Source organism: Ursus arctos, unplaced genomic scaffold (genome assembly GCF_023065955.2).
Source record: "Ursus arctos isolate Adak ecotype North America unplaced genomic scaffold, UrsArc2.0 scaffold_18, whole genome shotgun sequence".
Classification (NCBI taxonomy): Eukaryota; Metazoa; Chordata; class Mammalia; order Carnivora; family Ursidae; genus Ursus; species Ursus arctos.
This window is the reverse complement of record NW_026622852.1, coordinates 47,071,246-47,094,645: the sequence shown is the minus strand read 5'-3', so window position 1 is coordinate 47,094,645 and position 23,400 is coordinate 47,071,246. Positions and strand designations below refer to the sequence as shown.

The 23,400-nt window shown below is 38.2% G+C and overlaps 1 protein-coding gene across 1 annotated transcript in view; it reads left to right on the top strand.

Annotated features, from left to right (window-relative positions):
- MEGF9 (multiple EGF like domains 9) overlaps nt 1-13,116 on the top strand; it is an 83,930-nt gene extending 70,814 nt beyond the window's left edge. The window contains exons 4-6 of the mRNA XM_026513866.4: nt 5,617-5,760; nt 6,319-6,588; nt 8,369-13,116. Of these exons, the coding sequence (XP_026369651.3) occupies nt 5,617-5,760; nt 6,319-6,588; nt 8,369-8,820 (866 nt within the window). The 3' untranslated portion in view covers nt 8,821-13,116. The remainder of the gene's footprint in view (nt 1-5,616; nt 5,761-6,318; nt 6,589-8,368) is intronic.
- Nucleotides 13,117-23,400: the final 10,284 nt, after the last annotated feature.

Sequence of the window (23,400 nt, the reverse complement as noted above, 5' to 3'; positions counted from 1 at the left end):
TATATTGGGGAAAAAAATTTTGGAGAACATTTTCACAATGTGTATTGGAGTCTTCAGAATACCTCCTTGATCCAGTAATTCTGTTTCCAGAAATCTATTCTGAGGAAATAATTCTAAATTCATAAAAAGCTTTGCATTCAAAGAAGCTTACTAAAGTGGTAGTGGTAATTCTAAAAAATTAGACAAACCTATTTCTATCAACAGAGAATGAAGCCAGTTATGTTACTTAGGCGGTACATGGTTAAAAGCACGGCAAGTGCAATCTTGACTTGACTTTGGCCGAATTACGTAGCCTGTTTCTTCGTCTAGAAATGCAGATAATGACAGTAACTGTCTAATGGGTTGTTGTGATGATTCAGTGCAATATATTTATAAAACCTTTAATACAGTGCCTGGCTCATTATGAGTAATCAATAAACGGCAACTATTAAGTAGTCATTAAAATTTTTTAAGATTGGTATATATAACAACATGAGAGTAAAAAAAGCAGGGCGTGAAAGGACATGGCCATATATTTAGACTATTTGAAAAGCAAAACTTAAACTTCTATACATAAGGAAAGTTTTCAAGGAAAAGTATTCAAAATCTTAATGACAGATTTCTGATGGTGATTTTTTTTCTTCTATTCTCCTGTATTTTCTAGATTTTCTTTATTGAGTATATATTTACTTTAAAATGGAAGTAGGAGACTAATATTTTTTCAAACTAGAACTTTATGTTCACATGGTGTACTTCTTTTTCCTTGAAGAATATTTATTTATTTTTGCTCCTCTTGGGGCGCCTGGGTGGCTCAGTTGGTTAAGCATCCCACTCTTGGTTTTGGCTCAGTTTATGATCTTAGGATCCTGGGCTCAAGCCCTGTGTCATTCTCCACGCTCAGTGGGGAATCTGCTTGAGGATTCTTTCCCTGCCCCTTTGCGCCTCCCCCTACTGTGTGTGTGCTCTCTCTCTCTCTTTCTCTCTAAAATAAATAAATCTTACATGTTTGTCTTCTCCATTTTTACTGTCCCCTAAGTGATCTCATTCAGTCCCTTGGATTTAATTTAAAATGCCATCTATGTCTGTGCTGACTACCAGATTTACATTTCTCCCTTGATCTTCACACTCAAAGATCCAATAGTGCATTGGACATCTTCGTCTGAATGCCTCAACTGGCATCAAAACCCAAGACATCCAAAACAATTCTTTATTTTACCCTGTAAGCCAAGCCTGCCTTACTCCTAGTGTTCTTCATTTTGGTGACTGACACCATTCAGCCTAAGAGTCATATCTGGTTCCTTTCTTTTTCTCACTGCAAATAGCCAATCCATCAGCAAGTTCTATCAGCCCAGCATTCAAAATACACCACGAATCTGACCACTGTTTATGACCTTTGTTACTGTCATCCTTGTCCAAGCCCCTGTCATCTCTCTGAACTACTGTGGCACTCTCTGATCTCATCCTACCTCTCTGCCTCCTCTCTTGTCCTCTCACCCCAGAGCCCCACCGCACCACAGTCCAGTCTCCACAGAACAACCAGAGTGATCTTTTTAAAATGTAAAACCACATCATGTCATTCCCATGCTTAAACCCTTGGATGGCTTCCCATCCCTCTTGGAATAAAATTCAGACTTCTTTCTATAGCCTGCATGACTCTACATTTTGTGGCCCCTGCCTTTCTCTCTGACCTTATCCTCTGTTACTCTCCCTTGTTCACGGAGGTTTGGCTTTCTTTCTTTTTGACAGGTTCAAGTTTGCCTTCTGCTCTATAGGGGGAGAATCAGGCGTTTCTTCCCACAAAAAAGCACATTGCTGTATTTCTGACAGGTTTATATATAAACTATGGGATGGCAAAATAAATAGGGACAAGGCTTTTTACAGGTGGCGATTTATGTTTCCAAAGCGTTGTCATTGAATTTGGTTGGAAAGGAGCCCCACATTCTTTTCTTTGACTGGTTGCTTTCTTGGTTACCCTACCACACTGGTTTGCTGCCTAGCCAGTGAGCTTGATGAGATCAGCTTCAGGAAACAGTCACTCCTTTTTTTTTTTTTCTTCTTCTTCTTCTTTTTTTCATTTGGTAATCCGCTCCTTTGGCCATCTTTCAGCAAAGAGAATGTGAATTTTAAGGCGATATTGCTGTATTTTGGGAGGTTCCAGGCAGAGTATAATAAAGTTAAACTTCAGCTAATGTTTACATATCCTTTATCATAAAAGAGAGACCCTCAACTTTTAGATTTTAATGGGAACTTAGATTTCATCTAGTGTGGCTTTCTTAATTTATAGATGAGGAAATTGAAACATAAAGAGAAAACATTTGTCTTATGGAATAGTTTTTCACCACTTGAAATATTCATGTTACATTAAATCATTAGCCCAAGAATCATCCCACTTTACAGATTAGAAAAGTGAGAGTCAGAGAAGCTATTTCCCAAAGGTCCCATCACTGGTAAGAGGTTCCGCTGGGAGTGGGACTCAGATCTGACATTAAACACTATACCAGTTTTCTTATGCTCTCTTGCCTCCCCAAGAGGAGCTATGAGCTGTTAGAAAGGTAAAGCCACACCACCAGTTCCTACTGGATGTGGACTTGAAAGGTTATGATCTTCATTGTTATTCTAAAAACATTTCCTCCAAGTTTCTCATGAAATGTTTTAAACTTGCTTGAGTTCTTAAAATATTTTATAATACGCATGTGATAGAGTTTATAATGTATTAGCTTTGTAATCAGGAAAAAAATCAAGACAATATAAAAAAAGGATACATGCATACCAGAGACACGTGAAAATGAAAGGGGAGAAATCAAAAGGGCTGTTGCCCTCACAGCTACTGATAGCACTTGGCTGTATTTATGTCTGTCTGTCTGTAATTCATTAATTTTCTTTCTCAGTGGCTGTGTTCCAGGTGCGTGCTATTTTTGAAGCAGTGTAGAGTAATGAGTCTTATTATTAGACTTGTTTTCATCTTTCCTTTTGAGACAACATATTTACCATATATCGTTATTTTTTTCTCATTGACTTTTCTTTGTAGGATACAGCATAAAATGAATGGAAATAAATTCTTCTGGAAAAAATGTTTAATTGTTATACATTTTATAATTTCTTAAAAGAATGTATATTCTAATATAAACGGTTTAAGAGAATGGAATGATATTGTGATAAGCACCAAGGCTTGAGGTCTTATCTAAAATAGTAAAAAGCCCCCCCAAAATAAGCATGTAAGTCCAATAGCATAGTAGAAGCAAACTATTAACAGTATATATATTTACCATTTTTAAATAAGAAGAGCAATATGACCTGTTCTTGCTACATTAGTCACATGCAAGTGGCATGTTATTGGAACACATCTTTCCCCAAACATCCATATTCTGTTACAGGACTATTAACATTTTTGAGGTATTTTGAAAGTTTAGGACTTTATCAGAACTTGTTTTCTTAAAAATTATTTTCAACGCACATTTTTAAAAGGGGCCAGCAGGTGTCCAGATTTTACACATAATGCAGGTTTTGATTTTTCCAAACTGCAGAACACTTTAACATTTAAGATTATCTTATTTTTGGGGGTGCCTGGGTGGCTCAGTCGGTTAAGTGTCCAACTCTTGATTTTGGCTCAGGTCATGATCTGAAGGTTGTGAGATGGAGCCCTGCGTTGGCCTCCTCGCTCGGCATGGAACCTGCTCAAGTTTCTCTCTCTCCCTCCCCCCTCCCCCTCCCTCTCTAAACAAACAACAAACAAAAGATTATCTTATTTGCAGAACCAAAATCCGCAGTTTGCTGTTTCTTAGTATGTATTTTTCAGCTATTTTTATTGTCACAAAGATACATAGCTAAAGAGGGATCAGGATATAAGAAGATCTGGAAAGAAATCAGTATCTAACGTGTTTATCACTGTATGAGGATATACTAGTATTTTGTTATGTATGTGAAAAGTATCATTAACACTAACAGGCCTTAAAATGTTATATGATTGGGGTGCCTGGGTGGCTCAGGAGAGCATGCGACTCTCGATCTTGGGGTCATGAGTTCAAGCCCCATGTTGGGTGTAGAGATTACTTAGAAATAATATCTTAAAAACAATTATATGATTGAAAGAGACATTTGCATGGGAATTTGATTTAGTTCAAAGTTCAGTGTTCAGGTAATAAACTTTTAAACCTGTCTTTCCCCGTCAGTTCATGAAGTTTGGGGAAATTCTGTTGTAATGACTTAAGAATTGAGATGTGCCATGTGTGTTAATAACATTGTCATTTGGTTTTTCAAATTTTGCCCCAGTTGTCAGACAATTTTATTTCACAGCCTCAGTCTCTCTGCCCTTTTTCATAAATATTTCACTCATAAGGAAAAGAAATCAAATACAACTGTTTATGAATAGTTTTAGCATTGAATGGTATTTAGCTTACCAGGTAAAATTTTATCGTCTTCTTAGGTTTCTATGTCACATTTTCTCACTTATTCCTGTAATAGCAGTTGGAAGAGTCCCTGTGCGTCTCTGTGGCCCCGTAAAAAAGGGATGTTAATTACACTGTGCTTTTTCATTTTTTGTTTTCAGACACGATGCTGCTTCAGTGCCTGTATAATATCTTTACTAATAGGGTACCATGAGAGTATTACTACAAAACACATCGCTTTGCTCTCCTCCTTCCTTTTCATTTTCTCTACTAATTTTTTTAAAGTTTTTATTTATTTATTTATTTATTTATTTTTAGTAATCTCTCATGTGGGGCTCAAACTCACAACCCCAAGATCAAGAGTCACACGTTCTACTGACTGAGCCAGTCAGGCGCTCCTATTAATTAATTGTTTTTACTTTGATCTTGAATTTTTTAATATAAAAATGTATGGAGAATAATATGCATAGTCATGTACCTACGCCTAGAATTAATAAATATTAACATTTTGGTATTTTGCCCAATATTTATATGTATTATATATAGTTATATATTTGAAATAGGAAATTTCAAATACAGTTGGAGTCCTCTTTTTCCCCGTGTCTCATTTTTCTCCTTCCCTCACAAAGATGAGCAGAGCATGAGATTTGCCTATGCCCCCTCAGTCCACGTTTAATTTTTACCACATATCATATGTATGTATCCTTTTGCTTAGTGTATTCTGTATCCATTTGCTTAGTATTGTTTAGTATGTTTTTTAAAAATTTTACAAGATAAGTAAGTACTGTCCTCTGTTTTGTATCATTCCGCGGTTTGCTTTTTTTCAACCAACATTTTTCAAGATTTATGCATGTTCACACATATAGGTCTAGTTCACTTACTTAACTATAGTATCCCAACTATGAAAATAGTATATAATTTATTCTTTTTTACGTAGGTCTTTAGATTGTTTTTATTTTTAATTTGAAAATAGTTGGCCTGCTTTCTGTATGCAGTCAACCGTCAACCCGGGCTTCCTCTACTCATGTACCCAGCCTTTCCCTAGAGTTTACAATCTAGAAGGGGACACAGACCCCACAGATGCGGCCAATGTAGAAATAAGATGGGATAGAAACTGAACTCTATCGAATTCCTGTCACATCACTTCTTCTGGTGAACGCATAAGGTCTTTTGGTTGCGGGTATGATTTATTTAAAGTTATTGTGCTTTCAGAGTAAGTCTTTAACTTCTTAAAATAATTTGCTTCTTTTAGGTGCTTGTTTAAACTGCCAGGAAAATAGCAAAGGGGATCACTGTGAAGAATGCAAAGAAGGATTTTATCAGAGTCCTGGTGCCACGAAAGAATGTCTTCGCTGCCCTTGTTCAGCAGTGACATCGACAGGCAGCTGTGTCATAAGTAAGGCCTTCTTCTGCTTCTTCATTTTGAGAGGAAAGACCAGGCAATCCGTTATCAATTGATATCAAGTGTGTTGATAAATGAAGTTCTTGGCGAAAAGGAGTGAGAGGAGGGTGAGAGTAGGCGAAGAGGAGTTATAAAAACAGCAAAGGTTTTTCTTTCTAGGGATTTGCAACCAAATCCAAGTACATATATGAAATGAGACTTGAGGGAGAGATGAGGAAGTTTTTGTTAAAATCATGTTTATTCCACCTGTCATGACTAAAGAAGCAATAAAAACAGTTATGAGTGCCTCGTCATTACAATTATTCATATTCCTTATGTAAGCATATTTCTTTTGTTCTCTACCTGCAGAGATTCTCTGGAGGGCCCCATCATTTTTACAATAAACTGGACAATTAAGAATTAAGAAATAAGGTATAGATCATTAGTCTCTTTAAGTCTGAGAGGAGATAGTAGGGAGGGTTTAAAAACCAGCTTGAGGACCACTAGTTGTTTTGCATTTTTGCTTGTAACTTGAGGCTGCACTGAATTTCTTTGGTGTTCTCTCACTTTTAGAATTGGGTGAATCGGAACCTAGCTGTGTCCAGTGTAAAGAGGGTTACACGGGCAAGAACTGCAACACCTGTGAAAACGGCTATTACAACTCTGACAGCATCTGCACCAAGTGCCAATGTCACAGCCACGTGGACTCAACCACAACTCCAAAGATCTGCAAGCCCGAGAGTGGTGAATGCATCCACTGCCTCCATAACACCACCGGGTTTTGGTGTGAGAACTGCCTAGAAGGCTATGTCCGAGACCTCGAGGGAAATTGCACCAAGAAAGGTAACGCTTCACGTAAGGTGGTACATTTACTATCTATGCCTAGCAGTGACGAGTGCAGGACAGCTACCTTTAGCTTTATAAAACCTTCCAATCCCACCGGAGGAGTTTTCTGGAAATAGATTTTGATAGATATTTGCCTAAAGGGATCTCCTTCTATTCCTGCTGCTCTCCTGCTGCTCCAAAGTCAACTCCAGAAATCTGAGGCCCACAACAAAGTCATTGCAGGGTTCTCACATTTTCTTTTCATCTATTTTCATTTTTATGTTAATAATTTAAAAGTCCTATCATTTCTTTTATCCTTTGCTTCCTATATTCTCATCACTTCCAGTGACCATCAAAGGTCTTTGGAAGTAGGGACCTGTAATCCAGTTAGACGTTCCAGCTGAGAAACAAGAGTCCACCGTAGCCTCTGTCCTAACTTTGGGCCAGCGTCTTCCCATGTGCAATGGAGAAAAGAGTAATAATATTCCTTCTGACTTTTGAAAGAAAAAGTTACTCATATGGTGAAATGTTTCTTGCAGGAAAGGTCAGTAGAGGTTTAGATAAAAATTAATGATTAGAAATTCAGGATGAGCTAGGGATAGTCAGGCTTTATTGGGTCACAGAGTGATTAGACCACACTCTTCTAGAAACCACTCTTTGATATTCTGACAGATGCCGAATACTGCGCTGATGGTCTGTGGCAGGTGTCGTCCCTCTGCCATTTTCTTGATATCCTTATTCCGTTGTGATCAAGGCTAAAAGATGGAGACTGAACCCTTTCACTAGCCTGGAGATCCTGTCACGCAGTTCCCTTTCCCATTTAGAGACATGCTTTGTCCATACGTAGCAGACAGAACCATGATGATTTTTCTTATTAGTTACTAGGTAATGTAAAACTTGCCTCTTCTGGGGATAGAATAATGTGTCTGACTATGGCGACAAATTATAATGACAACAGCAGCCATTTTATCAAGTGCCTACCATGGGCCAAGCCCTGTGAACATTACATGCGGGAACGCTCCATAGCGCCCTCTCTCGCCTAACCCTCCCCAGGAACTCCGCAAAGTAGGTGCTATCACTCCCATTTTACAGATGAGAAGCCTCAGTGTTAACAAGATTCACTTGCTTGTCTACAGCCACACAGTTCTACCTGGTTCCAAAGCCTTCGGTATTTCTACTGAGCTGTGTTGCATTAGCGCTTTAATTATGACATCGTCTACGATCTACACAAAGGAAGAATCACTACACACATGATTAAAGGAAGGCTGTGTTTTCCCTTGGCTGACATCAATTTGGACCTTTAAGCTGTGTTTTTCAGAAGTAACTAGAAATACTATTTTCCTTATTCTGTTTTGCCACCTTTGAAGAGAATTTCACCCTTATGAAATGCCATCAGACACATTGAACTTATTTTAGCTCAAATGATTGCTTTTTTATCCCTATCACTTTTAACCAAGTGATTCAGGATTCAGTAGTGACATATTTACTGCCTTTGCAGGAATCTGTATGACTCTATCCCAGAGTCAAGAAGGATGGGAAACTGCAACATTAAAATTTTCCCAAAGATTTTAATATTGTACATTTTGGAGAACAGGCATGGATGTAACAATCTAGCTTTCTAGACCTTGATTCTTTCCACTATATTTCTTTAAAAATTATTTTTAACTTGCATTACCTTAAAGCAGAATATCATCTCAGCATCCCACATCAACTTCCACTCCCATGTGTATTTCTTTTATTGTTTCTTAAAACTGGATAATTTTGTCTTTTACATTTCATTCTCTGTTTTTATTTTCAGAAGTTATTGTTCCAACACCTGAAGGTTCTACCATTTTGGTTTCCAATGCCTCTTTGACCACATCAGTGCCCACCCCTGTTATAAATAGTACATTTACCCCCACAACCCTGCAGACTATCTTCTCAGTAAGCTCTGCTGAAAACAGCACATCAGCTTTAGCTGACGTTTCATGGACCCAGTTTAACATCATCATTTTGACAGTCATCATCATTGTGGTGGTGCTACTGATGGGATTTGTGGGGGCTGTCTATATGTACCGGGAGTACCAAAACCGGAAACTCAATGCCCCCTTTTGGACCATCGAGCTGAAAGAAGACAATATCAGTTTCAGCAGCTACCATGACAGCATTCCCAATGCAGATGTGTCAGGACTTTTGGAAGATGATGGTAATGAAGTGGCTCCCAACGGGCAGCTGACCCTGACGACACCCATACATAACTACAAAGCCTAAAGAGCTAGAACCGTTGTCTGGACTATTAGACCACAGTGCTCACTAAGACCCCATCAGCTCCTGGGCCAGATGAGGCCTGGGCAGATTTGCTGAGAAAGCAAAAGCATAGAGTGCATCTGAAATTTTCAGGTACAAATTTGTAATGCACTTAGCCCATTACTTTTAGTTTCCCCCCATGAAGATCTGAAGCAGTTGCTGTCAATAAGGACTTGTAGTAAAGTATATTTTTGTACCAAACTACATGGGAGTATAGAAAGGCTGAACCCTACAGTGCAGCCCACATCTACTTTGACCTCGGAATAGACTTCTGGGGAAGTGTTCGCCAAACCAGCAGAAACAGGATGGAAGTGGAGGGGGAAGGACTGCCGGAAGACTTCATCTCCATTCCTGAGACACCTTTTTTAAAAGGAAAGTCAGGGATGATATTCCTTTTACTGTGCTAAAAGACACCACTGAAGAAAGCTTAAGGTCTGGGCTATATCACAATAAACAATCTCAACTGTTTCTAAAATAGGGGCAGAAAAATCTCAAGAAGATCTTTAGAAAGGCTTGATTTTTCCTTCCCAAATTCTTGCTCAATGATAGGATCAAAGCACAGGATAAGCTTTTAATGGTAGAAAGAGGAAGGCAACATCCGGGAGCAGGAAGTTGATGGTCCTCCTTAGGGTGTCAGTGTAAATGGTAAATTGTCTAAAAATAAGGACTCTTCCTTCCTCTAGAGAAATAAGGTGTATATAGTTAATGTAGCATATCTGGTCAACATTGTATTTGTATCTATTTGTAAAAAAAAATCATGTCATATTTTATCATCTAGAATTTATTTGTACAGCAGTTAATGGTGTTGTAAAAAGAAAATACGGGGATTGGCTAAAATAGCGTAACATAGATGGCAATATTGCTAGAGCTGGGACTCTGGTGACCATCAGTCATTTTTAGTCCCTCTTTGGACACTGTTGAAATTTATAAGAGGTTGAATGTTTCTAACCTTTCTTTCCCATTCTGAGTCTCAAAGTAGAGTTATATGTTCTTTGACTTACTATAGATTCAAGCAATAGATTTTTAAGTCATTGATTGTTAAGCTGGGACAGAGGCTGTGCTCTCCAAAGTACCCCCTGATTAGACATTAGCCAGTCTACATATTTTCCATAGATTAATGTAGAACATATCCTCATGAAAAAAAAGTCTCAAAATGTAAAAGATAGTCTTCCAAAGGAATTAGAAATATTTTAGTTCCAAAAGAAAAGCCATCGTACCGCTTGGGATCCCCAGTCTCCATACCTGTCAAATATTTATATTCTTCCTCCACCCCCTCAAAAAAAAATACCTTCTACATTTGAACATAGCTTATCACCCATATGCCACAAGGTGTGTACCATCTTCCTGCAGAGCTTCTTGTCGGGTTAGAGGGTAGCTCTGGAGGTGGGTGGGTACAGTTAGTCCTTGATTTTATACACAGTTTTTCCCTAGAGGCCACCTACTGTTGCTCTCATCTGTTATGATATTGACAGATTGTGGGTTAAGCAAGCCAGGAAAAGCAGCCAGAAATCAAATATAGATATTTACTAGGAGGAGTGGCAAACTGTCAAGTGGTTAGGAAAAAAAAACAAAGATTTATTAGATCAGACCTAGGAAATCCACGTTAACAACCTTGCCTAACTTCCCCCAAGAAAAATATGTAATTTGGTCATCCCTCTGTAGGAGACCCATAAGTTTTCTCAGGTTTTAGAGATGATGTTCTGGAGGATGGACAGACAGATAATCTACTTCTGGTAACCTGAGGTGTTCTGAATATTTGGCCGTTGCTCACGAGAATATAGGTTATGTGACATTACATTATATTAAAATCAGTGAATATTGCTATAGCCCTTTGCAGTTCACAAAACACCTTTCTATATATATATGTCCTCTGTTCCTTATCATAGCCCCCTGAGGAAGTAATTATTGTCCCCATTTTATAGATGAGGTTAAATGTCTTGTTCGAGACTATACGATACGTCATTATTAGGCTTGGGATCAGGCCTCCTAACTAAAGCACATATTCTCTCCACTGTATGCCAGTGCAGAAACCGCCTAGCCCCAGACAAGGAGGACTGGGGGAAGAGTCCTGTCTGTGACTGTTTCTAACTTCTGTAAGTGCAAGGTACAGTCCAGGGGCATACAGCTATGAAGGATTTCATGGAAAGGACACAGGAGGATTACTATCTGAAGCTAGTATTGGTGATAAGAAAAAAAAACTACCATTTTGTGCTTCATTAAAGTGAACGAATCTTCCCCAAGCAGGGAGGGAAAATCTGCTTTCCCAGCAGCTGCCCCCATGCACGTACAGACTGTGCACTGCACAATTGCAAGGACATGTGCAGACTGACACACCCGCCTCCCTCCCAGATTGCCACCGTCTCGACGTGAGGGATTGAGGGCGATGAGGAAGAACCATTTGTTAAGTAGAAGTTAAATCAATAGAGAAAGCAGGAATGTTTGTCGGAGTCTAAGAGCCAAAGCCAAACAGTCCAGATTCCGGCCATATAGAGATTTCTTGAAACAGACCTTAAGAGATACTGCAAACATTGAATTACAAGGAACACTAACCTCTAAATACTTATTAACATCTCCTAGGTCATGTTCTTAATTCTTCCCAGTGGAAAAAAAAATTAAGGTCTTAAAATTTGTTTTAAAAAATATTCTTTAGTGTCCCCTGCTTTTTGCTGGGGGAAATCATTTTGCTCTAGAATTAAAATCAATCATGAAGTGATCTACTAGCAAAATTAAACTAGGAAACTAGTAGGGAATATGCATTACACAATATTCATTCCTCTGAAGGCAAGATCCCCATGAACTATGGTGTTCAGCACCGGGATCCCGTCAGTCCTTTAGAAAGATAATATTGGAAGAATTTTAAATAAGGATTAGAAATGTGTTTATTTTCAAATAAGGCTAGTGTGAATCTTATTGATAAATGACAGATACTACTATTAACTAATGATTGTATCTTCATTCATTCATTTTCGTAAGCCCTGATGCATTTCTGACAGATGCCCTAGGTAGTGCTATTAACTATGTCTGTCTTCCCTTATTTTCCCCTCCTTCCCTGCACTGTCAAGCTTCCAGACATCTTTCTCCAGGTATAGAGAAAAATGGTAATAAAAACTAAAGCTCACTTATACTAGGGTCCTATGGATTGATGTGTTACTACTCTTAGGGGTACCTGCATTTTAAGAGAGAACAGAGCAGATGTGGGATGGGAGGAGAGAGATCTGGGGAGAGAGGATTTGTATAAGTGTCAGATTATATGGCTACTCTCTAGCCCTAACGTCCCCCAGAAAATTGGTCATTAAAGCAGTACTCACTGCCCCATTCATTCATTTTGGTCGGCGAGTACCTTCCGGACGTTTAGCCCTTCTCGTGCTGTTTTGGAGGCAGAGAGCTAAAGCAATAGTATGTCTTCCCAAGAGCCTCAGTTGGGACGGGGCTATTAGATCATTCACCTTGGTCCTCTATTTTTTGTAGGACACACGGTGAACATAACAGCACTTGTAATGAACATTCCCTGGTTCTTATACTTTGAGGTTTGTGGGTAGGAGTTGAATCTATGCATCTCAAGGAAAGCTCTCTGACAAAAAGTTCAGAGAAGTAAAAAGCGACCCAGTGTAACCTGTTAGAGCAAGAAGAGCATTTCTGGCCTCACCCACAGAAAACTTTTGGTCCATTATGATCTTCGTGGACAGTATGGGGTTTGGGAACTAACAGGAGTTTGGTGTGTGCAGGGGAGTGACGGAAGGTTAGCGGCAATTTTCCTCTTTAACCCTGAGCCAGTGACTATGACGAGGGAAAAAACAGGAAGAACACACGGGTTCATCCGAAGACGTCAAACAACGTCAAATGGACTGAAGGTTATGGATCGTTAAAATGGCAGTGGCTGAATGATGCTTTTTCAAAGGCATTTGGGAGCCTCTCTTACTTGTTACTTCTGCGTATACAATGACTGCAGCGGGGGCGACAACGCGAGCCACGTTAGCCCAGAGCCGAAGGATCCGCAGCTGAGTTCTCACGCTAGGCACAAGCGCTCTGTCATGCATTACACGTCAGCCCGAGCGATTAGGGAATGTTTCTGAAACATTAAACTCGTCTGTATGTCACTAAAATTCTAACACAAATTTTAAAAACATGTCTCCTACATACGCTGTACTAGGCTTCATGATACATTTCTAAATTTGTGTATGATTTGAATATATGAAAAGAATTTATACAAGAGTGTTATTTAAAATTATTAAAAAAATAAATGTATATAATTTGTACCTATTGTAGATTCGTCGTTTTACTTTTTTTAAGTGGTCAGAGTTGTTGGAAGTCTTTTAATATATGTCGCAGGGCATTTATTTTCAAACCCGTTCAGGAAAATCTTTGAACCCTTCATTTATTGACCATGTTTTTTGTTTTAACTCCCTTTTAAAAATGTTTTTCCACTTAGGGAAAAAAATGCCATAAGATTCCCCCTCTTAGAACAAAACACAACACCCTGGCGGGGTGGGGGGGAGGAAGCATATGTTAACATATATCCTTGTTTGTGCTTTTGCCTGTCCCCTATGAGATTCATCGGGATTTCCATAAAAATTTTAAAGAAAAAACGTGTTCCTTTTGAATTTTTCATACGTATAAAAATTTTTCTTTCTTCAGTATAAATCTGAAGGGAACCATGTTCTATGTGTTTATTAGACAACCTGCAACAAGAGTACATCTTTTTATTTTTTGAGGTACCCTTGAAGATCCTGTATTTTGACAAAGCTCAGTGGTGTTTAATGGGATGCCATCTAAAGATCCAAGGAGTACTTTGAAAAAGAGAAAAAGTAAGTCAGGCGTTCCTTTGTGCTGAGAGCTTTATAAACTTCAGTTGGTTTATTCAGCTTCAGCTGGTTGATATTTAAACTTCAAAACCCCGTTTCTCCTTTCTTTTCTAGTCACACAAGAAAACAAGTCGTATTACACTATAATCGCACCTTATATTTTTATGTATGTGGTTCTATACGCGTAAGTGTATAATGTATATGATTTGGGTGTTACTTTAAGGAAACGAGTAAGCAGGGCTGAAACCTAACTAAACAAATTAAAATTTCAAAGGAAGGGAAATGTATGTACAATCCCAGCACACCAAGAGGAAATATTGCCAGAAATATTACTTTTATAGTATTGTATTCGAACTTTGGATGAAAGTCCACCAAAGACATCAAAGATGTCTAGATGTCTAGATTATCAAAACTGGGTATATTCCTTTTCCAGAGGAGTAGAAGATATGTATGTTTTACAAAAATTTCACATCTTCCATTATAATGAAACCAGTGCTTCAAAGTAACAATTATGTTTAGTTACATTTAAAAAGTTAGGCTAAATTCAAAACAACGAAATGATTTTCGTGACATGATAGCATTAGAAGTGTTAACTGACAGGCTGAAAAGACATATATATATATATATATATATATATATATATATATATTTAAAGATTTTATGTATTTATTTGACAGAGAGAGACAGGCGGGAGAGGGAACATAAGCAAGGGGAGTGTGAGAGGGAGAAGCAGGCTCCCTGCCGAGCAGGGAGCCCAATGGGGGGGCTCGATCCCAGGACCCTGGGATCATGACCTGAGCCAAAGGCAGACGCTTAGCGGCTGAGCCACCCAGGTGCCCCCAAAGAGATATTTTAAGTGAATGTTAACCAGACATAGTTTTACATGTAAGTTAGATTTTCAAGGCAATTTTATGAGGAAATTATTGTAGTACTTTCAGTACTGGCTTTCTGATACTTCCACTTACAAAATGAAAGCCATCACACTGTTAAATGTGTTGTTTGTATTAATAAGTAGGTTTTAGACTTTGGATATTGAGCACTGAACTTTCAGATGGTTGCACAAAAAAACAGGCAAGATGTTTTCCTTTGTGTTTAATAAAAGTAGGTTTGGGGTAAAAAAGGAAGTATTTGGGAGGAAATCTTCTTTTGCGGTTTCCTTTCTGCTGTCAGACCCACCGCTATCGTCTTCTATGTCCATACTGTTTTCTTAATCTCAGTCTCAAATAAGGAAGCATCCCAACCCTTCCTTACATTCATTACCCTTCTAACCCAGCTATATTTGACTCATGTATAACTTCCTATAGGTGCCACGTTATAGGATGCCTTTCTCCCTTTGCTGGTACTGTTTCTCCTATCTATAACATCCTTGAGCATGTTTATTCATTCTTTGCAACTCCTTGATAAAGGAAAGTTGATCAATCCTTAATTTGTATCTCTGTTTTGCCTAATGAATGCTTCTCTATTGCACATGTTTTATTGGAAATACTTGTTATTTTATGTCTTCCCCAGTAGATTCTATATTCCTTGAAGCCAGGAACATTTATTCTTCTATCTCTCGTATCCGGCATGGTGCTGGCATGCTCAGGAAATTGTGGTTTAAAACAAAAGTTACTTAACAGATACAGGAGTTGGTATGGGAACTTAAGTGGTGAAGTATAAGACATATTCACTAGGCAACACAGTATATCTTATTTAATAGAGATGTCAGCATATGTACTTAGAGGGTCTGAGAAACTCTTGAAATGGCATTCTGCTTTGTTTGTGAATACAAATAATTTCTATGTGTGTGCGCATGTGCGTGTGTTTTCTGGAGGAAAGATCCATACCCTTGATCATATTCTCTGAAGGATCTATGATCCCCAAAGGATTAACAACTACTTGGATGGTGATTACTCTGTGTATTTCAGTAGTAAAGACCTTCCCACTGGATGGTAATCAGTACAGCTTTGATTCAAGAAGTCCACTTCTGGGAATTCCTCATAAGGAAATGACCTAAAAAGCAGAGAATTCTGTGCAAAAAATTTTTTTACCCCCAGAGTGTATATAAAGTTAAAAAAAAATGGGGACAAACCCTAGACGGTCAACAATAGAGATGTGGCTTAGTGCATGCACCTGTAGAGATAAAATGCAAACATTAAAAAGAATTAGGAGGAATGACTAAAAACAGAATCAAGGTTTAGTGAAGAAAACGGTATTTTGAGGATGTGCAAGCAATTCCACCTTTGGTATACAGTTTAGAGAAACTCTTATGTATGTGCACCAGGACCCATACTTCAAATTCTTCACTGCAGCAGCATTCGTTATAGGAAAATAATTGGAAACCACCCCAATTGTCTGTCAGTAGAAGAATGGATACATTGTGGTGTATCCAAATACATGAACAGAATTTTACGCAGTAGTCAAAAACGAATGAATTATAGCTATATACCAGTATGGCTGAATCTCAAAAACATAATGCCAAGAAAAAAAAGCAAGCTGTATAGAATGTATACAATATAATTTCTTTTATATAATGGCCCCAAATGGGAAATAGAATATATTGTTTAAAAATACATACATATATGGGAAAACTATAAAGAAAAACAAGGGAATAATTAATACAAGTGAAGATAACTTTGGAAAAGAGAGGGGGATGCAGAGATGACCTCAAAGGTACGAGTAATGTCCTTAAGAAGTGTGTGTGTGTACATGGGCTTTTTAATGTATTCTTTTTTAATACTGTGTCTGTATATACGCACAAACACACATATACTCTGGTATATGTGTTACATTTCACAGTGAAAATTTTCAATAGGATATGAACTGGTGGATACAACATGATTACAACTATGTTGAAAAAATAATACAGGGGTGCCTGGGTGACTCAGTTGTTAAGTGTCTGCCTTCGGCTCAGGGCATGATCCCAGAGTCCTGGGATCAAGCCCTGCATCGGGCTCCCTGCTCCACTGGGAAGCCTGCTTCTTCCTCTCCCACTCCCCTGCTTGTGTTCCTTCTCTTGCTGGCTGTCTCTCTGTCAAATAAATAAATAAAATCTTAAAAAATAATAATACAGAAAATGTTTGGAGGGAAATACCATAACTTGTGATACATGTACCAAAAATACAATGTTCCAACTGATATCACAGAAATACAAAAGATTCTAAGAGACTATTATGAACAATTATATGCCAACAAATTGGACAACCTGGAAGAAATGGATAAATTCTTAGAAACATGGAATTTGGCCGATGATGGGTATTAAGGAGCTCACGTATTGCATGGAGCACTGGGTGTTATACGCAAACAATGAATCATGGAACACTACATCAAAAACTAATGATGTACTGTATGGTGACTAACATACCATAATAAAAAATTAAAAAAAAAAGAAACATGGAATTTACCAAGACAGAATCATAATGAAATAGGAAATCTGAACAGCCCAATTACTAGCAAGGAGATTGAATCAGTAATCAAAAACCTTCCAACAAACAAATTCTGGTGAATTCTGCCAAACATCCAAAGAAGAATTAATACCAATCCTTCTCAATCTCTTCCAGAAACAGTGGAGGGGGGAGCTCTTCCAAACATGTTATGAGGTCAGCATTACCTTGATACCAAAACTAGACAAGGATGCCACAAGAAGAGAAAATTACAGACCAATATCCCTGATGAAGATAGATACAAAAATTCTCAACAAAATATTAGCAAACTGAGGGGCGCCAGGGTGGCTCAGTCGTTAAGTGTCTGCCTTCAGCTCAGGGCGTGATCCCGGCGTTCCGGGATTGAGTCCCACATCGGGCTTCTCAGCTGGGAGCCTGCTTCTTCCTCTCCCTCTCCCCTGCTGTATTCCCTCTCTCGCTGGCTGTCTATCTGTCACATGAATAAATAAAATATTTAAAAAAATATTAGCAAACTGAATTCAACAATACATTGAAAGAATCACACACCAAGATCCAATGGGATTTATTCCAGGGATGCAAGGATGGTTCAACATTCACAAATCAGGCGATGGGATAGGCCAGATTAACAAAATGAAGTATAAAAATCATATGATCAACGGGGAACCTGCCTGGCTCCGTTGGTAGAATATGCAACTCTTGCTCTAGGGGTCATGAGTTCCAGCCCCATGTTGGATGTAGAGATTACTTAAAAAAAAAAATTTTTTTTAAATCATATGATCATCTCAATAGATGCAGAGAAAGCATTTGACAAGATTCAACATCCATTTATGATAAAAACTCTCAACAAAGTGGGTATAGAGGGAAACTACCTTGACATAATTAGGGCCATATATGACAGATCCACATTGAACATCACACTCAACAGTGAAAAGCTGAAAGCTTTTTCTCTAAGATCAGGAACAGGACAAGGATCTTCACTCTTGCCACTTTTATTTAATATAGTATTGGAAGTCCTAGCCAGAGCAATTAGGCAAGAAAAATAAATAAAAGATAACCAAATTGGAAAGGAAGAAATAAAAGTCACTATTTGCAGATGACATCATATTATATATAGGAAACCCTAGAGACTCCATTAAAAAAACCATGAGAACAAATAAACAAATTTGGTAAAGTTGCAGGATACAAAATCAATCTGTTGCATTTCTTTACACTAATAATGGACTATCAGAGAAATTAAGAAAGCAAGACTCATTTGCAATTGCATCAAAAAGAATAAAATACCCAGGAATAAATTTAACCAAGGAGGTAAAAGGCCTATATATTGAAAACTATGAGACATTAATGAAAGAAACTGAGGAAGACACAAATAAATGGAAAAATATTTCACACTCATGGTTTGAAAGAATTAATATTATTAAAATGTCCATACTACCCAAATCAATGCACAGAATCAATGTAATCGTTACCAAAATTCCAGTGGTATTTTTCACAGAAACAGAACAAATAATCCTAAAATTTGTATGGAATCACAAAAGACCTTGACTAGCCAAAGCAATCTTGAGAAAGAAGAACAAAGCTGGAGCCATCATGCTCCTTGATTTCAAACTATATTACAAAGCTACAGTAATGAAACAGTATGGTATTTACATAAAAACAGACACATCACTGGAAAAGAATATAAAGTCCAGAAATAAACCCATACATATATGGTCAATTAATTTACAGCAACGAAGAACCAAGGATATACAATGGGAAAAGGACAGTGTCTTCAATAAATGGTGCTGAGCAAATTGGATAGGCATATACAAAAGAATGAAACTGGACCACTATCTTGTACTGTACACAAAAATTAACTCAAAATGAATTAAGGACTTGACTGTAAGACCTGAAACCATAAAAGTAGAAGGAAACATAGGTGTTAAGGTCTTGGTGATGATTTTTTGAATCTGACCTTAAAAGAAAAGACAACAAAAGCAAAAATGAACAAGTGGGACTAAACAGACTAAAAAGGTTCTGCACAGCAAAGGAGACCATTAACAAAAATGAAAGGGCAACCTACTAAATGGGAGGAAAATAATTGCAAATCATATATCTGATAAGGGGCTAATATCCACAATATACAAAAAACTCCTACAACTCAATAGCTAAAAAAAAATTCAATTAAAAAATGGGCAGAAGATTTGAACAGACATTTTTCCAAAGAAGACGTACAGATGCCCATCAGCTGCATGAAAATGTGCTCGACATGACTCAGCATCGGGGAAATGCAACTCAAAGCCGTAATTAGGTAACACCTCACACCTGTCAGAATGGCTAGTATCAAAAAGACAAGAAATAACAAGTGTTGACATGGAAGTAGAGAAAAAGGAACCCTTGTTCACTGTTGGTGGGAAAGTAAATTGGTGCAATCACTATGGAAAACAGTATGGAGGTTCCTCCAAAAAAATCGAAAATAGAGCTACCATATGATTCAGCAATCCCATTTCTAGGTGTATATCTTAAGAAAATGAAAACACTAACTCAAAAAGATACCTGCACTCTCATATTCACTGCAGCATTATTTTTTTTAAAGATTTTATTTATTTATTCGACAGAGATAGAGACAGCCAGTGAGAGAGGAAACACAAGCAGGGGGAGTGGGAGAGGAAGAAGCAGGCTCATAGCGGAGGAGCCTGATGTGGGGCTCGACCCCATAACGCCAGGATCACGCCCTGAGCTGAAGGCACACACTTAACCACTGTGCCACCCAGGCGCCCCCACTGCAGCATTATTTATAATAGCCAAGAAATGGAAACAGCCTAAGTGTTCATTGATGGGTGAATGGACAAAGAAATTGTGATCTATCTATCATCTATCTATCTATCATCTATCTATCTATCTATCTATCTATCTATCTATCTATCTATCTAATCTATATCTGTATCTAACTATCTATCATCTATCTACATACATACATATACACACACACATTGGGATATTACTCAGCTATAAAAAATGAAATCTTGCCATTTGACTCAACATGGATGGACCTCAAGGGCATTATGCTAAGTGAAATAAATCAGACAAAGAAAGACAAGTATCATAGGATCTCCCTTATATGTGGAATCTAAAAAAGAAAAAGAAAAAACCCAAGTTCACAGATACAGAGCACAGATTGGTGGTTGCAAGAGGTGAAGGGATGGGAGAAATCGGTGAACATTTTTTTTTTTTAGTTGAAAAGATTAAACAAAACAAAAACAGGTGTTAGAGATCTGACATGTGTATAATCTTCCCAACGATCCGGACAACCAAAAGAGACAAAGGAAACAAATCTACACTACATTTTATCTCCTAATGGTAAAAAAATAAATCGTCAGAGCCTCCTAAATGTTTATGCACTTAATAGCAGAGTGTCAGCATATGTGAAGCAAAAACTGATAGTACTGAAAGGAGAAATAGTCAAAACCACATAATTACAGTTGGAGATTGCAACCCCTCTGTCAACGCATATAACAAGGAGACAGAAAACCCGTAAGGATGTAGAACATTTGAACAACACTATCACCAACTTGACCTTCATGGAAACAGACTCACCCAACAACATAGCATGATACACGTTCTTTTCAACAGCACATGGAACGTTTCCTAAGGTACACCATACACTGAGCCATAAAATTAGTCTTACAAATTTTTAAAAATTTATTTATTTATTTTTAAAGTAGGCTCCACACCCAACATCAGTCTTGAATCCACAATCCTGAGCTCAAGAGTTGCATGCTCCACCAACTGAGACAGCCAGACATCCCCCAGTAAGTCTTACAAATCAAGAAAAAAAACATCAAATCAACGAAATATGATCTCTGACCTCAATGGAATTAGAAATTAGTAACAGAAATATGGCTGGAAAATTCTGAAGTCTTCTAAAACTAACATACTTCTAAATAACACATAGGTCCAAGGAAAAATGAAGAAAAGAAAATATTTTAAACTAAATTAAAATGAAAACGCAACATTTCACACTTGTGGGACGCAGTTGAGGCAGTGCGTGGAGGGAAATTAGGAGCACTGAATGTTTAATTAGAAAAGAGGAATGATCTCAAATCAATTATCTTTAAAAAAAACTAGAAAAGGAAGAGCAAAATAAACCCCAAATAAACAGAAGATAAAATATAACAAAGATAAAGCCAAAAATAAATACAAAAGAAAACAAGAGAGAAAATCCATGGAACTTCTTTGAGAAATCCAAATAAAATTGATAAATTTGCAACCTGGAAAATTTTAAAAAGAGAGAAAGAAGATACACACAGAACCAATATCCTGAATGAGAGAGGGGCTATCACTACAGATCCTACTGACATTAAAGGGAAGTTGACATAAGGGAAGTTGAGGCTGTCATGAGCACGCTAGCAAGGCACACACACGAGTTGTGTCTTCCCACAATGTCGGCTTTCTTCAGGCGTAAAGCAAGGTTAACATAATGATAAAGCAAGTTCAGGATTCCAGACCCAGTGACATTTCACTAGGATGTTTAACGTGGCTTCTCACACATCACACAGAGCAAAACACAAGACAAGTCACACCACAAACAAGATAGCACAGGGGGTAGGAAGTTCAAGAACCAAATGTGGAGTCAGTCCGTGGGTGTGGAGTTTGAGATAAGGCCTTGGTCCTGTCCAGGCCCATTCTCAGGCCTCACTGCTTATTATGTTCAAGCAGGGAAGGATCTCAGCTCTTTTTGGGGATCAGTGGGGCAGAACTCTCGGCTGCAGCTGCTTTTTGAAGTGGTCAGACACAGAGGAGTCAGGGTCTGAGGGGTCTGACAGTTTGCTACAAAAATCCCTCCTTTTTAAAGGATTTAATCAGACTTGGGCCTTTGCAGATCTCTGTTTCTGCTTGTGACCAGTTCTGAGTGTGCCATCAGCTGGTGCTGGTCTCGGTGATATCTGGTCTTCGCTGCCTGCATCACTGCTTGGCCCCTGCTTGACGCGTGACTCCATCTTGCTCTCCACCAAGTCCAATAAACTTGATGACGTAGGCAAAACACACAGATTCCTTGAAAGACACAGACTATCAAAACTCTCTCAAAAAGCAATAGATAACATCTATTGGAAAACAGAATTTGTGTTTAGCAACTTCCTACCAAAAAAAAAAAATCCAGATTCAGATAGCTTCACTGGTGAATTCTATGAAACATTTAAAGAAGAAATAATACAAATTCTACATAAATATTTCCCAACTCATTCTAGCATTACCCTGATACCAAAACTAGACAAAGGCATCACAAGAAAACTACCGACCGATATCCCTCACGAGCATGGACATAAATATTTCTAAGAAAATTTAAACAAAGTAAATACAATGAAATATTAAAAAGATAGAACTTCCTGGGATTTATCCCATGAATGCAAGGTTGGTACAACGTATGAAAATCCATCAATGTAATTCACATAGATGGGAAAACAATTATAGGACGATCATCTCTGTAGATACAGAAAAAGCACTAGACCAAATGCAACATTGATTCATGATCAAGATGATGAGGAGGAGGAGGAAGAAGAAAATGATGATGGTAAGCTGTCTACTCTCAAGTTATCTGTTCAATTTGATGGCTGGACCAGCTTTTTCTGTTTAATCCCATTGCTGAGCACAGGCCCCGGTACCAAAAAGAGCTCAATAAATACTGGTAAATGAACGAGCCAATCAACTGTATTACCGTTTTTATACTAGTGAACATGCTGGAGACACATAAGTATACTGCAGGTCGTAAAGGCTTCGAATTAATGAAAGCCCAAGCGGACGGTTATTTTGGGCAGCACCAAGTCACTTTTAAGCAGGAATGTTTTGGGGGGTGACCCTGGAAATAAACAGCCCAGGATTTCCTCCCGCCAAATGGTGCTGACCAAGCGCATTCCTTCAGTAAGAGAGCGACCCCGCCCACTCACTGGATTGCAGAGCCTCCAACATGCTGGCACGTGCTGACTGGCAGGAAGCAACCTCGGTCTGATACATGGATGCTTTGGGTGCCCTCCCCTCCCTGCCTTTATTTTTAGTAACTTGCAGAACCAAGAGGCTATCGCTCAGCTTTTTAATTTCCTCCAAACATTTTCTAAATGAGCCATTGTTATCTTTCATCACCATGCGAGGGGATTATCCAGTTTCATTTGAAGAAGCTATTTTTGCCAAGAGATGAGATTCTTCCAGACAAGGATAGAGATATTAATGGTTGTCTATTAAGATTCTGTTTTAGTTGAGATAATAATTTGGGGGTAATTAAGCAAATTGTATAGCCTCCAACGGACCATTAATCTCCAAAGGAGTTGTCTGAAATGGAGAGGCCTTTACACTCCGGAGCAAGAAGCAGACTTTGGTGACAGCTATGT